Here is a 23564-nt window from a genome sequence, read left to right on the forward strand (position 1 = left end):
TTATGTAACTTGCAAATATTTAAATGAAATATAACTTAACTGTCAACCTATCATCAAATACAAAGAAATTATATGGTCTACGTAGTTATCAAATTCTAATATGAGATCATTAGTACCTCAATATGATCATTATAAGAAAAAATCATGACAAAATAATTTTGGATGCACAATGAAAATAAAAGAAAATATAAAATTCAATAGATGTGATAGATACGTGAAGTATTTTTCATCCCTACTCAACTATCTTCAAATTCGAAGACTTTTAGCTCGAGACTGACTATGCGTTTGCAACGTATTTATTCCAAAGGAAATATTTGCACGAATTGGTTAGCCAAATATGGTGTTTCTAGCTCTACATTGTTTGCTTTGTGGAAATTGTGTATAGCTAAATATGGTGCTTCTAGCTCTACATTTCTCAATATATAAGACTAATGAAATAAATAAATAAAAAAAAGTCATTTTGAAGATAAAATATGTTTGAAGTAAAAAAAACAATTTAACTTGTAGCATTGTTAATGGAATCACTCTAAAAATTACTTACTTGTGTACACTTATTTAATATATATTTTTACCAAACTTTAACTGAATCTGCTTAATAGATGCAAGAAAGTTGAGAATGAAAAATATGAGAAAGGGAAAAAAATAAAAGTGTTTGATTACTATAAATGCATCTTAAGCCTACATTTGATTTCTCGTATCTAAATACATGAATAATAGTTCAATATTTTTAAAAATAAATTATGATAATCTACTTATTAAAATAACCAAATTGTTTAATATCATTATCAATAAACTGCACAATATCAAATTAATATATCATTTTATAAATTCATATATTGAACAGGCACGAAATCTAATTTTTTTCAATAGAGCTTTAACGTCCTCCAAAGATTTCAAGAGTTGGCTTCTATCCTATAGTGCTTTTTTTAGAATCTTAATATTAAGGAGCTCAATTGACTGGTTTGTTTGTCAAACCTTGACAAATAATTTAGGTTTGGATGTCAAATTTCCTTCCTGTTTAGGACATGATAATATTTAGTGGTTTTCGAAATATAGTTGGGCAATATTACAAATAGGTTAATTGATATGCTTCAAATGGGACTGAACATGTTATAATAAGCTGATTTACTCATTTTCAATAGAATATGTTGCCAACTTCTATTTGATTCCGTCTCAACATGCCACTTTGTATGCATTAAATTAGTTTTAACAAATCCAGTGGAAACATACACACTACCACAAGATCAATATTAACAGCAAGATGCATTAATTAAAATAAAATAAAATAATTAAGATAGGAAAGGCCAAAAATAGAATTAAGAATGGGTTTCCCTTCCTGTAATAGTTAATATTTTAAGACAACAAAAAAGGAATGGAGCAAAGAAAGGATTACAGAGAGAACCAAAAGTTCTACCTCCTTCCCTTGTTCTCCTCTGCAGTATATATATATAGTGATATCTCCTGTTGCCGCGCTTTACATTTGCTTCAAACTCAAGTTAAGTTCACAGCCTATCGTGTTCGTGTGATAAGCTTTACCTCTCTCTCTCTCTCTCTCTCTATAAGTATGGTACAGCTCAATGACTTGGTGCAGCTTTGTCATTGCTATCTAGCCGTGTCTCTAGAGCTGGTTCAACTTGAGTTCCATCAGCATGCCCATTGCATTCTTGCTTTTGCACTTTTCCTTTTGGTGAAGCACTTGTACTATTATGATTAATTTTCCCATTTTCCTTCTCCGGCATGGTTGGAGTTTCCGTGCTTGGGTTCACTTCAGCCAAAGTACTTGCTGGTAACTGTTGAGATGAATTACCTGAGCCCGATGGAGGTAGGAAGACTCCTGTTCCAGGAGCAGGGACTCGAGGAGGAGGATGCCTTGGAGGAGGTGCAGCTGTCCATCCGGTAGAACCAGCTGGGATTGGCACAGGTGCAGAAAATGGCATGGGAGGTACAACTGGAGCAGCAACAAACAATGGTTGCATGCCAACGGGAGCTGCCATTTGTGGTCGAATGGGTGGAGCTGGCAGTACCCCAGTTGTTGGAAGTGTAGCGTAATGCTTGGGGCCTACGTGATGACGAACATGATTGGGAGATCGGCTTGGCGGTGGACCCCAATGAGAAGATGCTACTGCCGAGGCAAGCTGTTGAGCATCACTTGATAGTGACTTTCTTGGTTGGGACTTTGTGAAGGTAACCAGTATGCGTTGTTTGCGTGTGGAAGGAAGAGCATGCTTAGCAAAATCACTGGATTTACCCTGCATAACCAGAAGGGACCTATAATAGCCAAAGCCAAAAAGCATATCAGTTATCAAGTATAGAATCAGCATCATGGATAGACGGTTTGCAGATTGCAGTACAAGTGTAACACATTAAAACATGTAGCTTTCCCCACACTGAATTCTGCACACCCAGAATGCAGAATGCACATAGCACATAATGTTGCAAGAGTCTACTCCCAAAATTAATAACAGCAACAAGCAATGTAATCATGCCCTACAAAGGTTTACCGACTTAATAATCACCTCCATGAATGGAATGGCCCAAAACATTGAAGTCCCATAGACTCCCGCTTAACAAACAAAGAGGGCACCTTGTGATAAGATTAACTAATAGTGGAAAACCTTTTAATTGTAACGTTACAACTTATGATAAAAGACCAATATTGTCACCCGTATAAAATAGAGAATTCTCAGGTGCATTACACACATATATAATCATGGTCACCAGAGCCAAATTACACTCATTAATTGTAAAAACTTCGTACCCCATTGCCCGGAGGCTCTTCGCTATGCGAAGGTATGGGGGAGGGATGTTGTACGCAGCCTTACCTTTGCATATGCAAAGAGGCTGTTTCCGGATTCGAACCCATGACCAACAAGTCACCAAGGCACAACTTTACCGCTGCACCAGGGCTCGCCCTCTAAAAAACTTCGTACCCCATTGCCCAGAGGCTCTTCGCTATGCGAAGGTATGGGGGAGGGATGTTGTACGCAGCCTTACCCTTGCATATGCAAAGAGGCTGTTTCCGGATTCAAACCCATGACCAACAAGTCATCAAGGCACAACTTTACCGCTGCACCAGGGCTCGCCCTCAAATTACACTCATTAATTGTAATTTCTCAAAAACAATATTATAGAACAAATATCAGGTGCATTATCATAGTAAAAGACAAGGTTAACAAGCATTACCCAGGAACTAGAGAAAGCTTGATACTGCCCCTATAATCCCCAGGATGCTCTGAGGCAATTACTCTTCCAAAAGTCATTTCACATTCAGTCAGAAAAAGCACATAAACAGGCCTTCCATACCATGATGGCCAACTGTGGGGTTGTGAGTGATCACCCTATAGGCAAATAGACAATTGTGATACCAGGTCAGGTTAGCAAATCCGATACCAATAAATAAAAATTTAGAATGCTAGCAATGCATTGTTTACCATTCTCTTTTCAACACACCATTAATTATTAGATAAAATACATGTGGAACCTACTAAATAGGGTTTTGAAAGTAGGACTCACATGAATGTCACCTGATAATAGAGTTATGAAAAAAAATGTGTTAACTAGTGTTGCTAGCTTTTCTCGTAAAAAGTAGAATAGAAATATCAACCTCATTATAGAAATCCACAATGCAGCAATCAGGCTTCACAGTCATTACTTGCGAGGAAACCATACGCTCAATAATATCTTGAAACAAGGAAGGAATAGATTCTACATTCATATCTGCCAGATTCAATTAGTAAAAGTTAAAAACCATTATTACAAGGGTGGTAAAAGACTGCAAATAAGAAACTTTTGTAAACTATAGTAGATTGATATCTAAAGAAAATCACATAATACAACATGCCTTTGGAGGCTCCTGTCATATTTTCCCCTTCTGCTGGGGCATCAGCAATTCGAACACCCAACTGAATCATCTCCCTTCCATGCCCTTTCATGGGCCTTCTTGAAACTATATATGCCTGACTTCCTGCTTATAAAAGGTATTCAGCAAATAACAATACATTTTTAAAAAATAAAAACAACAGCTTGCATGATCTATGGTTACAACAAAAGCAAAAATCATTTCCCCACAGTAGAACATAAAATATAATAATCAATCTGAACATCAGCATATATGAATTACAAGTGCCCAATTATCAAATTTAGCATCAATCAGTATGCAGATGTCGGATAAAATACAGTAATAGGGTGATACGCATTCTTTTTGCTCCTTTTCTCCTTGTCTGTCACTAGCAAACCTTATTGTCCAATTCCTGTGTATACTAATGCATTCTCTTGGGGCTCTTCAAAAAAATTTAATCATGAACAGACATAAAATTAATGGTAGCAATAGTAAGGAAAAAGACGAATATCAGGAAATGCACTAAGACTAAGGATAAGGAAGGAAGTTATAAAAAAAAAAAAGGCTAAACATAGCTGCCTTAAGGTTTGATGCGATCTCTCAATCCCTCACCTCTTGAATCTGATCCTCACATACAAATACCATTGGAGAACCAGCTTACTCCCCTGACTGCAATTTATGAGATCACTCCCCTTTGGGCTAGGGAAAAACACATACGATGATTCATATTACTTACCATGAGCAAATTTAATATTAGAACTCATGACTCATATACTACTCATTGTTATTAACTGAGAATGGTGCAAGCTGATTCCCTGTCCATGACTATTCAAATACTGAGATGAACCAAAGAAAAATAGATACAAGTCAAACACCTTTTTACACAGAAACCTCTAGCTTTAAGAACATGGGCAAAGGGCCTGCCATGCATATGGTCGCACCTATTTGCTATGAATCAAGTACTATTAAAAAGGGAAGCAGTAACAATCCTCCAATCTGAAGATAGAACACAGATAGTACATTTACCTTGTAACTGTCCTTTTTTTCCAGAAACCCTTAGATCATTGACCAGTGAAACAAGATTTGCAACTTCAGTGCTATCAAATAAATCGTCATACAACTTTAGTCCATCAACCACATTCACCTAAAAGTGAAAAAAAAGAAAGGTACATCTTAAAATATAGAATATAAAAGATAGATGAAAAATAAAATCAAACTTATGAGAAGGCATATACCCATCCTGAAATAATGACATCAAGAAAAGTGAAGAAATATTTTAAAGGACCCTACCGTCTTCCCATCAAACATTTCATTGCCAATAAAAGTTTTTGCTATGTTAGAAAGACTTTGGCTCTGACTTTGATTTTGCACAGAATGTAAATCGTTCCCTGTAAACACATTTCACCAGAGTTAAGTGTCATTTAACTAAAAAGTATGAATCTAAAACACAAATATTTAGGGAAAGCAAGCAAATCTAAAAATAAAAATAAAAAGAATCAATTTCAAAGTAAAAGAAAATTAATATATAAAAATTTAAAAGTAATTATAGCTGAGATTTGAGACGTTGAATTGAAACTTTAATGTAACAGGATATTTTACATAAAAATAAATATAAAAGAACATTTTAACATTAATAATTTTAAAATGTTCAAAAAAATAAAGATGAGTGCTAAATAATGGTAAGGTCATGTGTCTGTGTTACACAGAGCAAGAGAATATAATAAAAATAAAAATGTCTTCACATCCAAGATTGAAGAGTGATTTATAAATATAAGGATTGATGATAAACAAATACTACTCTTATCTTATAAGTGCATGAGATTTGACTCTCAGTATATGGTCTAAATCAAACAAGAGTCAGTACCTACATTTTTGTTATCTCACACCCAAATTTTAAGTATATTGCATTCATATGACAAAAGGGGGGGATACAGTCCAAATATTGTTTTCTTGGTTCCTAAACTTCATGAATGCAATGCAACTAGTATAGTCTGCTGCCCTAAACTCTTTTAAGTTAAACAAGATATATAATATCTTCACTATCATCATTGTCAGGAGGAAGAAAACCTTTAGAATTAGATATACATCCATCATTTACAACAGCTTCGGATTCTAAGTTAGACAAAGATCCTTCAGTACTCCTTGCACTCTTCAAGCTGCCATCACTTTGATGATTTGTTATAGCATCTGCTCACACAAGCAAGAGAACAAAGAAGTTAATAGACTGCAGGCATTTTTTGTGTGTTAATGATCAGTGAACTTATCCTCTATCTTTCCATTAATTGGATAGCAGAAGGCACAAGATCATAAGAAACAAACAAAAAAAACAGCCTTAATTTTAACATTCGACCATTTGAATTTTTAGTCAGCAACAATGGGAGTCTTCCATGAAATGTCTTTTGCATGTATTCCAGTTTGACACCAAGTCCTGCTAGTACCTAGCCTTTCCACAATGTTTATTAAATAAGAGATTTTTTACTTTCCTCATCAAAATTGTATTTTTTTTATATGCAAACACATGCATAAAATGATCTGATTATCTGCCCTGACTTTTCTATAAATTGTTGCTCTCAAGTCACTACTACCTGGATTATAATGAACACAAAACGCTGTTAATATCAACAGTCACTCAGTCCAAGATTCACGAAGTTGTAGCATAATCTAATAAATTTATAATACATACAAACTGATTGACCCATTATTTACCTTTCTTCTCTTCAACAGATGCTAAACCCTTATCCCCCACTTTCTCAACCTTTCCACCTGATTTATGTTCTTCACTCTTCTCAACAACTGGAGTCCCTTTCTCCGTGCCTCCAGTAACTGCGACATTTGCATCATGACTATAAGACTCTACACTAGAATTATAACCTTCCTTTACAGACTCAAACCTCTGCCCATGCCGGTATCCAGAACCGGATTTCCTAACTTCCTTTGCACCCACTTTCATTGGATCCAGAGGCCTCTGCTGTCTCCTCCACGCCACTTGCTGCAGCGCATATGCCACGTCAGCCACAGAAAAGTATTGCTGCATCATCAGCACCTGGTTCCAATTACACCTCCTCTGCTGAATGGCCCCAACGACCATATCATACTCCCCAGGATCACCAACAACACGTAAATGGTGACAAAGGGAGTCTATGATGGCATTGGCAGCTGCGAATTCACTTCGCAGCCAACCAATAAGTCCATCCCTCTCATCAACAAACCATTGCGGGCGGTAGTGGTGGGGCTGGTGGATCTCTCCGCCAGCACCGCCGCCGCCGCCACCGCCACCAGCACCACTTGGAAACTGCATTTTGTCTTGTATTACCACATTTCCCGATGGCATTGCCATGAGAACTCACTTACAAGTTACAACAATACACTACAACCGCATATAAAGCATACCCCAACACAACTAGATCTAAGCAAAGAAACAACGAGTTTATAACAAAAAACAGCGCAATTCAAGAGGACCCCACTCAATAAAACGCGGAATTGAGAACAATTAAAGCAAAAAGAAGCAAACTTGATTAGAAACAAGACCACCCCAGCTGTGATGAAGGCCAAAAAAAGAGTGAAGGTGGATAATATGAAATGGGTATGGCGTTGAAATCAAGAAGAGGGAGAATTGGCGAATTGGAGAGATCTGGGGTTTGAAAAGGGTAAGTGTTGGATAGAGAGTGAGGAGGTGGTTGAGTTGGGGTGACGCAAAGGGAGGGGCTTGAAGAGGAAGATCTAGGGTTGGGGGTTAATGAAGAATGTGGAACAAAGGGAATGGCTTATTGATCACGCATGTGTTCTAGTCTTAAATGGTGGCTCATATTCACAAGTCACGACACAACACACACACTCTCTCTCTCTCTCTAAATTTGTTGCTGTGCATCTGAGGACTGGTGGGTGCTGATTTTGGATTTTACAGAGAATATTCTAAGAAAATGGGGGGTTTTGGTCATTCCCCTTTCTATATTTAGAGCCCTGTTGGTTTGAGATTAGTAAGTCTTAAAACAACTACTATAGTTATTTTTAAACTTTCTTTCTCTGAATTTCTTTCAGAATAGTAATTGGCTTTTTACAATTAAAACTGTGTTTGAAAAACTAATACCGTGTACTATATTTCTTAATTCTATACTCTTAAAAGTTATCTTGAATAAAAAAATGTATTTGAGTTATTCTACAGTGAAAGTCCTTTGTAAAATTTTGTTTTGAATGAAATCACTTTTAGGAGTTGTTATTACTCTTATTGAGATACATGCTATTTTTCCTAATATCATGTATTAAACATTTTTTTCTTTTAAATATATTTTCTTAATTTAAATTTTAAATTAATTTAATTCAAATCTAACTATAAAGCAATTTGTATAGACTACCTCAATGCCCAAATCCTTTTACTATTATCTTCATCTATATATTTAATTTTCTTAACCAATAATTATCATTTTCATCTTTATATTTCAAATTGAATCGTGATATTTAAAAAAAAATACTAATATCAAATAGTTAAAAATAACATCGTATCATAATATAAATTATTTAACATAAAGAGAAAAAATAATAAATATTGACAAAATAAACTTGTTTTACATCATAAATACATAGACATTAAAGTCTAATATAAATCTAAAATATAACTTATGTTTAAAAAATTATTTATTATAAAATTTAATTTTATTGTAAAATTTAGTTATGTAAAGATAAACATTATTTATTATCTTTTATATTTAGAGGTAAAAATCTAACTTTCCAAACTAAGAAAGTTTTAATTATATAAAAATACTAGATTACGCCCTTTTTCAAATACAAAATAGCCTAAGCTAGGATTTATCTTTATCCAAAAGTTTCAATTTCCATTCTTGTCAATGGTTATACTCACTCACATGACTCTATCTTTCTTTAGTTTTGAAAAATTACTAATTTTTAAATTTGTCAAAAACTTATCTTTATTTTTTAACGTAAACTTCCGAACTGCTTTATTATCTATATGTCAACAATTACATAATTATTATTTTTTTATAAAAAAAGTGAGTGTTGTTAAAACATGAGTGTTGTCCATAAGAATTAGTTAAAGAGACTAAAATTCGTTTATCATATCAAATTTATTTACTATATAATTACAATCACAATATTTTCATATATTTAAATTTTGAGTTAAAGAATAAATTATTCAAATTTTGTGTAATTAAACGTGTGAGTTTTTAATTCTAAAAAGTTCTCAAGAAACATACTATCATCAACCAAATATATTTTAACTATTCTTATATACATATAAATTTAAATTATCGTAAAATCATTTATTAGTAATTTTTACGATAATTTGAATTTATGTATAGATAAATCTGTATGCATCTGCTTGGGTTTGTTTTATATAGCATTTGCGAATTTGAAATGCTGCCAAAACAAACAGACCATTATAAAAAATACTGTAGTTTTCATGAATTATGATAATAACTGATATAGAATATTACTTTTAATATCCATTATTACCTTAGTTGATATAAAAAGTTGTCATATTTTACCTGTTATGAATCACATTTTTGCATCATTTGGAATACTCACATGTAAATAGAGATTATGAGTTTATTACTTTATTCACCTTTTATTAATGTGGATACGAGTTGATATTGAGATACTTAAACTTTATGTGTATGAGAAAATTATTTGAATACTTTTAATTATTTTAAATAGAGATTTAATCTAATCAACTTTAAAATTTAGTGGTAGTGTACTCATAATATAAAATAATCTTATACTTGTATAATTATAAATCAACCTTGATATGATATTTAAAATAATTTTGTAAAAATCAATAAATTTATCATAAAACAAAATTAAAAAAAAAAGTCAAAAATCATCGTTAATATGACATTTTAAGATAATTCTATAAAATTCAATAAATTTATCATAAATTATAGCTTTTGATTAATGCATAGGGGGTTTCATGAGTCGGTTCGAACTAATTTTGATCAAATTCAGGATTTAACTTAATCAAATTTGATCAGTTTAGTTCGATCTGATTTTCACAATTTTTTTTTTAAACCCAACCCAATCCAATTCATTCATGAATGGGTTGGTTCAGGACAATGGATTACACATTTAAATTTGATCTTTTTTTTCTCTTAGAACTATTATTTTATGCAATGATTCATCCAAATATCAAATATAATTAACGCAATGCTATCAAATGTCTTAAAGTATTAACATTGATTTATTTAATATCATTAACATAATATTCTAAAATAGACTAATACAAACTAAAATAAAATATTCTTCAACAAGATTTATTATAATAATTTGAATCAGAACTATTTTCTGCAAACTAATTTATTGCAATAAATGTTGTTGCAACCAAATTTGCTATAACTAGATTTGTTGAAACAAAAAAGATATGATTCATTAATATTATAAATATGACGAAAATAAATAAATATAAAAAAGGTGAAACAAACAACAATGTACCTAAAAGTAATACCTTAAAAAGTTATAACACTGCTAGTCCAAACACTTGGCGTTCTAATACTTCGAGTCTTAATATTAAACATAATTAAAGACAAACCAAAAAACTCTAAAAAAAATTTGATTGATTTGGTTCGATTTTGATCAGATCTATAAATCTAAACCCGTGAATCAATTCGTACATGAATGTTTTTTTATTGATTCGATTCGTTTTGACTCAAATACATAAATAATATAACCCAAAATATTTGAATCGGTTTGGGTCAATTTGGAGTTATGGGTAACCCGTACCTGTGAATACCCCTATTAATGCATAATCTTTTTTTTTTCCTATTGAGTGCAAAGTCTTTCTTATCTTAATTTGATATTTTGTTTGTAAGAGTCTTGTTAACTAATATCTTAACATAATTATTTTAATGTGTAAATCACAAAAGGACACAAAAAAAATGTGAAAAGTACAATTTTGCACTTTTCTATAATAAAAAATTACTCCTAAATTCCTTAACTATTATCCTTAAGACATCCTTAAAAAAAACATTATCTTTAGAACACTCATTATCATCTTAGCTATTAGTAATTATTTTAATAAGTTAATAATAAATATTTACATATCCCATAAATATTTATAGATATTCATTAAATCTAAAACAAATTGTGTCCAAAAAAATATAAAACAAATACTCATACAAGAGGAGAGAAAAGTACCTTTGAAGATTTTTAATGAGTTATTGAGTTCGAATCTTAAGCTGAAGAATTTTTGTCCATCAGAATTTCTCAAGAACTATACTTTTGTAAAAAAAAAAACATTATTTTTTAATGTTATTTGCAAAAAAAGAGAGATTATTTTTTTATAAAATAAAATTAAAAACTCATATTAAATTTTAATATTTGAATAAAAATTACAAAAATTCTTAGATCATATATATATATATATATATATATATATATATATATATATAATATCATAAGATCCAAAAAAAAATCTAAAGATCCAAAATAAATCCTTTCAAATATGATGTTAGTAGTTAATAGCACTCGACCCACACCTTACCGTTTCTAAGCTTTTGCGGAGACAAGTTTTGATGTCCAACGTGACGTATAGAATGGAGAAGTCAGGGTAGGGCCACTAATATCAAGGCGCGGTTCTTCTGGTTTTGGATTCCGCAAATTCGTTATACTTGTTTTTCTTTAAGTTTTGGATCCACTTCAATGTTCGGAAGCCTCAATTAATATTCCAATTCAAATTATATACTTTGTACAAATTTAGGAGTTTTGTGATATTAGTTTACATTTATAATTATTTAAATTTAACTGGATTAATATTTGATAATATATGAGATAAGATAGCTTCAATTGTATTTATCGACACAATATATTAATACTAATATTATGTATAAATAAATCATAAATTGAAAAATAGAAAACTAAAATTAACATATTTTAAACTAGATAATATTTATATAAATATATTATCGTGTTAAATCAAATATTATTTATTAAGTCAATAGATTTATTATCAGTATGCAATTATTAGTACAAATTTAACAAAAAAATAGATAAATAGGTCTAGTGGAATGACTCAAAATATAAATAAAACTTATTCTCAAAATATATTTGTTCATTTTTTTGATTCAAATATGTTAAAATTAAATTTAAGCTGAGTTAGATTAGTGAAACAAAATAGATTGGGAGTACTCTTAATACAAATATTACTCTCTCTTTCTGAATAATTTCATCCATAAACTATTTGAGTTTAATGTTCATAAGATGTTAGTGTGAAAAGTTTTATATTGTCAACTAATAAAAAAAATCACAATTATGGTGATAGACATAATTAGGTTAAGTGATTTCAAAGATAAATTGCTCAAGTATGGTATAGTTCTGGTCATGCACTTAATATGGTTGAGTTTTGGATTGTAAGCACATAAAGGGGGATTGTTCAAGAAACTATTTACAAACGTGAGGTTATTACTTATTAAACTGATTAGGGATGAGGGTGAGGTGTGTATTTATATCCAAACCCAACTCCATTCATGAAAAACATGAAAAAAAATCGAAGCTGAATCTGGTCAAAATGGATTTTTCTTATAAAAGCCAACTCATAATTAAACGAGCACTCACAAGTTTAGATGTAATTGTCATGCATAAAGACACTCATTATATCCGTCTAAAAAAGTACATGTTGTAAATTTGCTATTGATAAACCTTTTTAAATCTTTGACCTTTGGAAAATGATGTGTGTGGGCTTGTAAACATCTAGGAAGAGAAATAGATAGAAAATAAAAATAAAAATATAATAAATAATAAATGATATGATATTATAATATGATAAGAAGAAAGAAATAACTAATGTGATAAGATGTTTACATATATAGTCGGAATGTTCAAATATAACTATTCTATCTTAACACCGTTCTTTTTTAAAAATCTTTAAAACAACTCACTAATTGTTTGAATTGCAGCAAAAAAAAATAAAAATACATGTGGTTACATAATCAAAATGATGTTTTAACGTAAAACCGAAAGGACAATATTTTTTATAAATATAATATAAATGTATATAATTTACCAACGAATTGTTGCAAGATGAGTTTGGATTTTTTAATGTGGTTGATAGAAAAGATCCTAGGAAAGATTGTTAGTTAGATTTACAGTAAAAATTAATGATTAATAAAATGAAGTATAGTTCACACCTACATGGTATGAAAGAAAAAAAGTATATAATTCATACGTATATTTATTTTATTTTAAACACAACGCGTTAATTCCTTCTTCAACCATAGGCTTCTGTCTCTGTCAAAGCATAAGTCATTAATTTTCCTCCTTGATTTGTGGCGCAGAGTGTGCTACGTGATTGAGCTAATTATAAAGGGAATAACTGATGTGCGTAGGACGCATATTCATTCATACCGTGTTGATGAGAATAATAGTAAATTAATTAATTACCCTATTGCAACAACTTCTTAATTTGGAAACAACCTTCTTAGTTCTTATCAGTTTAAATAGCCAATTGCGAGGACACTCTTTTAAATAAGACCTACTAATATTGTTACTATACATTATACTCTCTTAGTCTTATAGATTTTTTTAAATATTAAATGAAAGAAGACTTCGTATATATACAGCAGGCATTTTCAAGATATATCACTTACTTGAGTTAGAAACTTTAAATGTAAAATGTGACTGTAATCATGCTATAATATTTAACATTTAGAACTGATAATAAGAAATTAAAATGTCGGTAAGGATGCATCATTATTAAAAACTAAATCATCATCCAATGTAAACAATATTTTATCGGATTATATCGGTTTAGATTAATTTTCTTAAGAAAATTAAACATTCCAAGGTGAACCCGAATCACAATTTTTTTAATCTTTTTATGGCAGGACTTTTTGGTTCAAAACTTATTCCCAAACCAGTTTACAAACACCCCTACTATTAATTATATACTATTATAAAATTGTCATGATTCAATTTTATGAAACGTGACCAATTAAAGATTAGGTACACCTAACACGACGTCATGTGTTAAAATCAATACCTTTTACAACTAACACCCACATGATCACATCACTTAAATATAACCACCAAATTAAAATCTTAGGTAAAGTCTTCTCAAACGATGAGAGATTTCTCATTCAACATATTCAGTGCACGACTGAACATATCATATAATCGTGACCCGAACGCAACCCGTAAAATTCAAAAGTAAATAATGATCCGTTAGCGGTTGACTGCACAATCTTCATGTCTCCTTCATTTTTATCTCTTTTTTTTACTGCGGTAGTCAATCAGTGAAAGTGAGGCATATATTGCTTCTAATCCTAATTTTCAAGAATAGACTAAACATATTGACAAAGACTGTCATTTGTTTTCATTCTTCTCAAGCAATCAACTTGCCAACTTCTTCACCAAACCATTGGACCCTTCACTCTTTACACATTTCCTTGCTAAGTTGAGCGTGTTAAAAATACACTCTTTATGTTACTCGTATTTGTTACCCATTAGTTTCTAATTTTTGCTAGTTAGTTAGTTACATCAGCTTGATTCAATTGCCCTACTCCACGAGAGTTGTATTTGTATATATACATGAGCCATGTATTATCAACTCAAACTATTCAATCATAGAATTCCTTCTCCCAAATCTTAATAGTTTCACTACAATTATATGACTGTGTGTGTGACATATCAAATAAGAAGAGCATTTGTATAAGAGGCTAAAAAGAGGAAATCTGAATCTATAGATAAGATTAAAAGTTATTTAGTGATTACATGACACTTAAAAAAATTACAATGACCATTTTTATTCTGTGTGTTGTTCATCATTACATTTTGCTGGTGTGTTAGGGTATGCCATTAATTCTCTCTTGCCATGGTTATTAATTAGTTTATCAACCTACGAGTTAGAAAGTTAATCAGTTTTATAGCTTACATGTATTCCCATTGAAGGCGAATTCAAACATATCCTCAATAGTTAGGACTGGTGATATACTACTGTAGACAATTGTCATAAATCATAATATTATTATAGTTGGCTGTGTAACTAACATAACTGACTATGAGGTTTAGTTGAATCAATAGAATCAGTTTTCAATTGCCTAATTTCTTTCTCTCTTCTGCCATATTTCTATTATGGTTTATTTTGATTTCTCACAGGTGGAAACTTGGGTTTCATTTTTCAGCAGCAAGCATACCTTTATACCGTGTAGGGAAGATTGGACATTCTCCTTTTGATGTTACGCATGGAAAAAATTCTTTGGTGTATTTTGATGAGAAAGGAGAAGATGAATTATTTTCTGGATTAATATTATCAAAGTAGGGTCTTATTTGGTTTTATTACCATATTATTTGTTGCTTGTAATTTTTAGATATGTTGTCGTATAATTGGTTGTTGGTTATTTATTTAGTTACTGCATTCTCTTTAGTATTTGCTATTCTTAGTTCTGACATTATTTGACCTATTTGTCTCGATGTCATTTTCTGTCCTTTCTTGGCTTACACCCTTGTCATTGAAAAGGAGATATTTCCTGATAAGAACTAGAGCCTAGAGGTAACAGTCTGGGTAGAGGATGATGTTCTTATAATGGCTGTCATCACAATCATAGGCATCAAGAGGTACCTTCTTGTAGTTCTGAGGCTGCACCACTAATTGTCTTATTGTGCACTAAGATCAACCACCATCTTATCAAGTATTCTACTATTTGTATCAGCATAATTGTACAACATATCTTGAACTGAATGATTGGATGTTTTAGATTTCAATACATAAATCGAACATAAAAGAATTAATATCCTCCTACAAAGAATAAATTAGCTTTGAGTTACTTGATGATTAATTTATCAGTTTGAAGCATCCATATAATGGCTTAACTTACCAAAACTGGTGTGGTGTCAATAACATAGGAGAGGATAAGTTATCATCATGCTATTTATTTGATATGTGGTTTATTTGACTGTATAAGTCAAGATTTTTCTGTCCATTCTCTATCTAAATATAAAACATGCAGTATTTCTATCAACAGCTAGCCTAATAAATTAAGTAACTTATTCTCATATAACTTCTGTTACGTACATGCCAGTAATTTTTCTAGGCAGGACATATTCTGTTGGCAAAACAACTTTATTAAGTGGTATTCAATACGAACTTATCACATGAGAGTTTGATCTTAAGTTTAACTGTAAAAACTATTGAAATAACTTATAAAGAGCTATTGGTAAGCCTAAATAAACTTTTAGTATCATGTACTTTGGGTTAAAAAAAAAGGTTGGTTACTTTGGTGGTTTAATTAAGATGCCATTAAAATAAATATTCACCTGAAAGTCTAAAACAGTCCTAGCTAGCTGTAATGAGTTACTTTGGTGGATACTTGATTTGAAGTTCATTTTTTTTTTAACATATTAATCAAGTATCAATTGTGCTTAAGTTTAACTGGTCTTTCAAAATTAATTAAATGGAGTAGTACAACTTCATCCCAATAGCATTATAGCCAATAAAAAACGAAGGCAATGCAATTGTCCGTAAGCTTATAAAAAGAGAGGAAGCCAGTGGTTCATTGTAGAATAGTCACAAAGTTTAAAGGTTCAAATCTTTGTGGAGGCCATGGAATTGATTCCGTGATAAACTTTCAAATTGGCAGTAGTAGTTGATGAGATTTTGATTTCGTCCCAGCTGAAAGTGGGGAAATATGCAATATAGTACATTAGTACTAGTATTTGGCACCACAAGGACATATGATGAGTGATTCTGGAATAATTATGAGTCATGGGGATGAATACGATGGCGTCTCTTTTCCCAAGTTGACTATTGCCTTTGCCTCCTCCAGTTCAAACCTGCTTGGAAAACAATAGGATTCATTGCAACGAAATACCAGAAAGAAAGAAAGAGAAATTTTTTATTGTGTTGCCTTTATCTTACCTCGTATCCGCTTGTACTTCATACCCACCCTCGGAATTGACTATGCTGAACTAAGTAACATATTTTTTATTCATTATATGATCTCTCTCAATTTTTTTAATGCTTTGACGAAAATATTTCTTTCGTTACATAAAAATATAAAAAAATAATTCTGCTTACGAAACTTTGAAAATTTAAATGGTGTCAATGAAGACATGTTTAAGTTGTGTCAGAGTTGTGTTTCATATTCAATATACAGTATACAGTACGTAATTTAACGTTAGATTTATCAGAATAACAAAACATGCACTCAAGTCACAATTAAAATCTTTATCCAAAAAAAAATGAAAAATAGTCACAATTAAAATGGACATTTCAGAATCTCGGTTCGGTTTGTCGTCTTTGGCTAATTATTAGATTCTCCCTATAATAAATACATACGACTTAAATACTACCAAACCAAGTGGATTGGTAAATTGGTGTTGGATTGTTTCTAGTCATTTTTTAATTTGAATTTAAATATATAATTGCATTAAATATTTCATATATATATATATATATAATAATAATAATAATTTTACCTAACTTAATCAAAATTATTCCAAATAAAAAAATACTTGAGGTCTTTAATAAAGTATAATACAGAGCCTGCATGTAAGTGAACATGAGTTTTGTTGATTATGAAGACTAATATGGAGTTAGTATTTTTTTTAGAAGGATATTTAGTTGTTTAAGCCTGTTATAGAAGTGCAGTTGTGAAAATAGTCCAATCAGTTTACTTAAAAAAGCCTACAATGCCCCATGGGCTAGAGACAACCCAAAGGTCTTAGATTTTAATAATTTAATTTATTTTATGTAATCATATATAAGTGTTTTTTTTAAATAAATCATGTGCATACATTTTGAGATTTAAGGATGGATACAAGTTTGGGTTGACTCGATAACTTGAAAATGCCTTGATTAAGACTAGGTTGAAGAAGTCTTGCTCTAGGTTGAGTAGAAGATACCTGAGTGAAAGATGTTTTGTCAAAGGTCACACTAAAAATGTTCTAGTTGATATGAGATTGGGCCAATGATGTCCAAGTCAAGGATGTCATGGTCGAGGTTGGGCCAAGATGTCGGATCGTGAATGTATTGGTTGTAAGTGGATTGAAAATGTTTTTGTTGAGGTTGGACAAACTAAGACCAAATTAAAGATGTTTTTGTTAGGGTTGAGTCAATGATATTTTGTCAAAAATTCTTTGTCCAAGGTCATTATAAAAAATGTTAAAAAAAATTAACTAATAAACATAAGTCACTTGATAATACTAGACATTAAAAAAATGAGTAAAAAAATAAAAGAAATATAAGAGGTCAAAATACTAATCTAAAATAAACAAATTTAGAAGTCTAAAAAATTTGTTTAGTGATTAGATAAGATGGTACTCTCATGTGCACAATGAGGGAGGGTGGAAACATAAAAAAAAAAAAAAAAAAAGTAGACCCGTTTAAATAATAACATGTGGCAGACTTAATTTTTTTTATATATTATTAATATAATGAAAGGGAAAAAAAGTAAGTAAATAATTAAATTTCTGTCTCATTTTCCTAAGAAAAGCGTAAAAGAAAGCACAGAGCACAAGATGCCGAGGTAATATTTGCTTTAGTATTAATCAATCTGATTAAAGCAATTGAGCAATGTCGCTTTTCAAGGAAAACCTTAGATAAAATCATCTTACTATGAATTTTTTGGACATTCTACGGACAGGTGTAATCGCTTTTCCAAATTGCTTTCAGAAGAGGAGCGGATCACCTTTTAGTTACTTGTACGAAAAAAATACTGTTTCATTAACTGGGATACATGTTTCTAACAAATTAATACTGTATATTTAAATTTTTAATATTAATTATTTTTTTCACTAATATTTTTAATAAATGATATTTTAGTTTTTTATTCTAATATTAATATTTATTAAATTTTTTATGTGTAAAATAACTTGGATGACACTTGTTTTGAAAGACAAATAAATATTTAACAGTGATGAATCATATTTACAAAGTTACATGGAATTTTTTTTATAAATCTAACATGAATTACCTTTCATTAAATATTTTGGCGGGCCAAAATCGTTTAACATGAAGTAACCTATAATCTAAGGACACAAAAATTTTAAAATCCTATTAATCAATACCCTTAGAACATTAATTAAGAAACTAAAATGAAAAAATATATAATGTAAAAATCATTAAAAAAAAACGTAAAAAAAATGAAAGTGCAATTCTGGCATTCCAATCATTTGCCAAAATTTTATATTAAATTTAGTATATGTTCTAGAAATTCATAACTCGTTTCCCCCATTTCATAGTCCAGTCTATTGTAATTAAGTTTCTACTTGATAAAATTATTGTTGTGAAATCTCAATTAGTAATTACCAAGATGCAGTGAGATCAGAGATGCCAAGAACAATTGATCGATTGTTAAAAAGTAAAAAACAAATGTTTTTTTTTTTTTTTTGTTAAAAAACAGCAGACACACAAGTCAACAAAAACAACTAGCCATAATGTTTCCATAGAGATCTCAACTACCAAACTTAATCCATCATATACCAGAACGTTACAAAAGTACCGAAACACATGAAAGAAAAAAATGAAGGCATAAGCTGTGGTCAAAATTAAGTGGAGGACCTGCAGCAACACTTCATTCTTCAGCTTGACCTTGGATTCTCATTAAGATTGATTAAATAACTGTCATGTCCAAGTCCAACTGAAAATTTGACCACATAAACTATCAGACAGGTGGGTGTATTAGTATATGGACAATTGTGGACGAGAGAAAATTAAAAAAATTAGGTTGCACCAACATTTTATATGCTCGATTAGCAGTTAAAAGAAATAATTTTCATACCTAACATTTATTAGATAACTGATGCTAAATAATTTATTGAAACACTGAGGTGTGGTCTAAATACAAAAATCAACGGATTCAATTTGTAAACCATAAGACATGAATGACAAAAACAAAATACATGGGAGAACCTAAAGGTATGAACTATACACATACCCCACCACCAGCAATAATAACCACCATATCAAAACTATCATCATATCCAAGAATTCTATGCCCCTCCTCTCTATACACCAAAGTTAAAAGGAAAAATAAAAATATAAACCCCAGGTAATGAAACTAAATCAAGGATGAATGGAACCCTCTTAAAATGAAGCAGCGGCTTCTGTCTGGCTTCCTCTGCTGCGACGGTGTCGTTTTCCATGGTGATGGCGGCCGCTTCCAAATGTGACGGGATCGAACCTCCTCAGCCTCTCAGCTTCTTGGGAACTGATGACACACTCCGAAGGAGGGACTTTGTATCTGACTTTGTCATAGCAGTAGGAGTATGTCATGTGCTTCTTCCTGAAATTCTCCATTTTGATTCTTTGTGCTGGTGTAACACCAGAAGAAGGAATTGTTGTAGTTGCCTCAGAACTTTGAGGAGCATTGTCACACTTGGCCACGTGCTGCTCAATTGGATCCACTGCACAACCGTGCAGAACAAGGTCAGAGAATTCAGCAACATAGGGTGCATACTTGTAGTTAACCCTGTATTTGCCCCCATTGGTAGCCCAATCAGATGCATCCCATATTGTTGCATACAAAGTCATTGGCTTAGAAGGGAAATCCCCTCCCATAGATTCTGTTCGAGTCACTTCTCTAATAGGAACATTGTCCACATAAAATCTGAACATGGATAAACAAGAACACAATTGTGAAAATAAGCAAACAAGTGACATTCAAAAGTAGAAATTAGCATAGTTGAATAAAAAAAACAAAAATCCATACAAGGAACCATGTTAGTTACAGCCTTATGAATTTAGGTAGACAAAATGGTGTTCTGAGTGCTAAAAGGATATATAGCATTGAAGTATTAGTTATCTTAGTATCTGGTTTTATTCATTCTCAATAACCAAGAAACCAAAGCATCACATACACAATACAAATACTATTACAGGAGGGAAAAAAAAAAGGATTTTTTTCATCAAACAGGGGATTTAGTAAGGGAACAAGAAAATTGGATGGCTTTTTTTTAATAAAACATCACCAATCAAAACAACAAAATCTATCAAATTACTACTTACTGACATGCAAAATAAGAATAAGGGGTAGTATAATAACATAACAAATAAGAATGATGAAAAAAGTTACCATAACAGAGAAGATGTAGATATAATAGTCAAGTTTATAACATGCAAAACAGAACCAAATATAGTAAATGTAGATAGAGACTCACATGATCTGAGAGTCTGTCCAGACAATAGTGTACTGATGGAAATCATCTGCAGGGTCAAACCACAGACCATATCTTTCCTCTCTGCCAATGTTGGTGCTACCATTGCCATAAACATTGGTCTGAATCCTCCAGTCTTTGCCTCTAATGTTCCCCAAAAACTCAAAGTCGATTTCATCATGGTTATTCTGGAACATGTCACCATTTGACATCTGCAAACAGATAAGTGATGAAATAAATTAATTACTCTTATCCCATTTGCCGGATATGTAAGTTAAAACTTCAAACCAAAACCAGAAACAATGAACTTTTTGGTTCAAACAAACAAAACTGCCCTTTTGCCAAGTAAAGAAGTCTTTAAATTTTGTTTTGAAAATTCCTAAATTTTATTCTCCATTGGCGAGGATGAAAAATGAAAGTGAGAACTGAGAACTATGTGGTTTACTATCAAATCACAAAAAAATTACTGGTTGGTTGAAGTATACTAGCTGTGGTTTAAAAACACAAACCATAAACGAATGTGACTTTTTTTTAAAATAGGACATAAAACTGATTCATAAAAGAAAAAAAGTATAACTTTCATATAATCACCAAATTGAGGCAAATACTCACATAGAAGGCAACCACAACTCCTGCAGTGTAGTCAGAAGGCAACTTAATAGAAGCGCTGAAATATCCGTGAAGGTAAAGATCATGCGACACAAATCCTGAACCTGCAAACACACCCCAGAAATGCGAAAAAAAAAGGTGAAGACTTTAGCCACAGAAATCACCATCTCAACAACCCCACATAGATTGTCAAACCAAAAACAAAAGCTAGCAAAAAAACAAAAAACAAAAAAAAAAAAAACCTGTTCTCTCATCGAGTGAAAGATGAACCGATTTGCCATCCCTATGGATGACCAAGTTGCTGTCCCCAAACAAGGGCGCGTAGCCTTCATCAAAGGGTATTATGGGCAAGTTTCTGGAGGAGGCAGCAGCGAAGGCAGCAAAAAGCATGGAAGAACAAAAGAAGAGCAACAACCCCATGTGAGACCCCTCCATGATTATGTGTTTCCTCAGAAAAAGATAATATGAGGAGTGGAGCAAGGAAGAGTAATGAAGAAGAAGAAGAAGAAGAAGGAGCAAAAAGGGGATGAGAGAAAGAGAGAGGTTTGGAATAATCTGTATTCTCTACAGCTAGAAGCGATAGAGAGAGCCGAAAGGAGCTTGTTAGAGAGAAAGACAGGCAAACGAAGCTTATTTGTATTGGTGAGAGTGTGTTGAGCTGTGTCCGAATGTAGACAAATACTAGAGTCTTTATTTTCTTTTAATTGAAACTCTCCTTTTCATTGATAAGCAATTGGGGAATATTAAATGTATGTGGAAAATGAGAAATACGTTAGAATTGTACAACAAGCTCTCAGCTGTAAATGATTTATTGGTATTTTATTCTCTCTTTGTTGGTGTGTAATGTATTTTTCTGGTTTGTTTTCGATTAGTACAAAGACTTGTTGACAAAGGCTTCAACACGCGGCTCTGTTTCTAATGTTAACATATCCTCTCTGTCCCCTTCTGCCTTAAGCCACGCTAATTTCTTTCACCCTCTTTATCATTTTTGCAAAAAAGTAAAATAAATAATAAATTAATGAACTGAATCAGAAAATTAATTTGGACTCAGAAAATTGTTCGTCTGCAGTTTTTTTACTTTTCATTTTTTTCAAATTAATTAAACGTTAACAAAAGTACTCCATTATAATGTCATGTAGTGACTCGTGCATGTTAGAAATGATAACTAATTCTTAACTAGTTATTATGTGTACATTTATTTTTAACTAATATTTCAGTTTGTATATTATATATATTAAATATTTTTTTAATTTATCATTAGAGTTATAATAAATAAACATTTTTTTATCCTCGATTTGTGTGACTATTGTCTCATCTCTTGACCGGAATATTTTTTAATATATAAATTATATTATAATTAAAGCTTAAAATAAATAAATAAGTATTTTTAAATTATATTTTAAAGTTATGGTGAATAAATTTAAACTGTGATATGAGTATTTTTATTTATTAATATTTTTTTTAAATATTATTAAAATTATATATATATATATATATATATATATATATATATATATATATATAAAGAGGATAAATTGAGAGAGACGTGTCTTTACTAAGATAAAGTGTGTTTAAACATAAATATAAGTGAAAGTAATTTCGAATGATTTAGAAAAAAAGTCGTTTTGTTGTTTGTTGAGATAATATATGAAATGTACAATAAATAAAAGAAGAAAGTGAGTAACAACATCTTATATAAGAGGGTTTATATGAATTATTTAATTTCAAAGAAATGTTGTTTAATTTTTTTCACTTAAGCAAATGATATGAAATTATTAATATAATCATCGTTGTATCTCTGGAGTTAAAGATAAGCAAATTTAACTAACGGATAAATGAATTAAAAAAAATTCAATTAATAACATTTAATTCAAAAAATCTTCTTAACCTTTCATAACAGTGTTTGTAAAATAAAAATAAATGATATATGAAAAATAATAAGAATACTATTATTAAATGTGATAAAAATTAGTTAATATTTACTTATATTTAGGTTTGAAGTAGTACCATAAATAACATATTTTCA

General features: G+C 31.1%; 2 protein-coding genes across 2 annotated transcripts; both read right to left on the minus strand.

Moving 5' to 3' along the window:
* Positions 1–1289: 1289 nt before the first annotated feature.
* Positions 1290–7732, minus strand: LOC114421547 (RNA demethylase ALKBH10B-like). The gene is made up of 8 exons (XM_028387519.1): positions 6545–7732; positions 5906–6025; positions 5129–5226; positions 4865–4982; positions 3842–3964; positions 3605–3717; positions 3184–3338; positions 1290–2268 (listed from the first exon to the last, which is right to left on the minus strand). Exons 1-8 carry the CDS (start codon positions 7173–7175, stop codon positions 1575–1577), a joined length of 2052 nt encoding a protein of 683 aa, XP_028243320.1. The 5' UTR covers positions 7176–7732; the 3' UTR covers positions 1290–1574.
* An 11800-nt stretch (positions 7733–19532) lies between these two features.
* On the minus strand, positions 19533–22170 carry LOC114421548 (probable xyloglucan endotransglucosylase/hydrolase protein 28). Its single transcript, XM_028387520.1, has 4 exons — positions 21781–22170; positions 21542–21642; positions 20933–21141; positions 19533–20382 (listed from the first exon to the last, which is right to left on the minus strand). Exons 1-4 carry the CDS (start codon positions 21971–21973, stop codon positions 19860–19862), a joined length of 1026 nt encoding a protein of 341 aa, XP_028243321.1. The 5' UTR covers positions 21974–22170; the 3' UTR covers positions 19533–19859.
* Positions 22171–23564: the final 1394 nt, after the last annotated feature.

The sequence above is a fragment of the Glycine soja genome, chromosome 8 (genome assembly GCF_004193775.1).
Source record: "Glycine soja cultivar W05 chromosome 8, ASM419377v2, whole genome shotgun sequence".
In the NCBI taxonomy this organism is placed as follows: Eukaryota; Viridiplantae; Streptophyta; class Magnoliopsida; order Fabales; family Fabaceae; genus Glycine; species Glycine soja.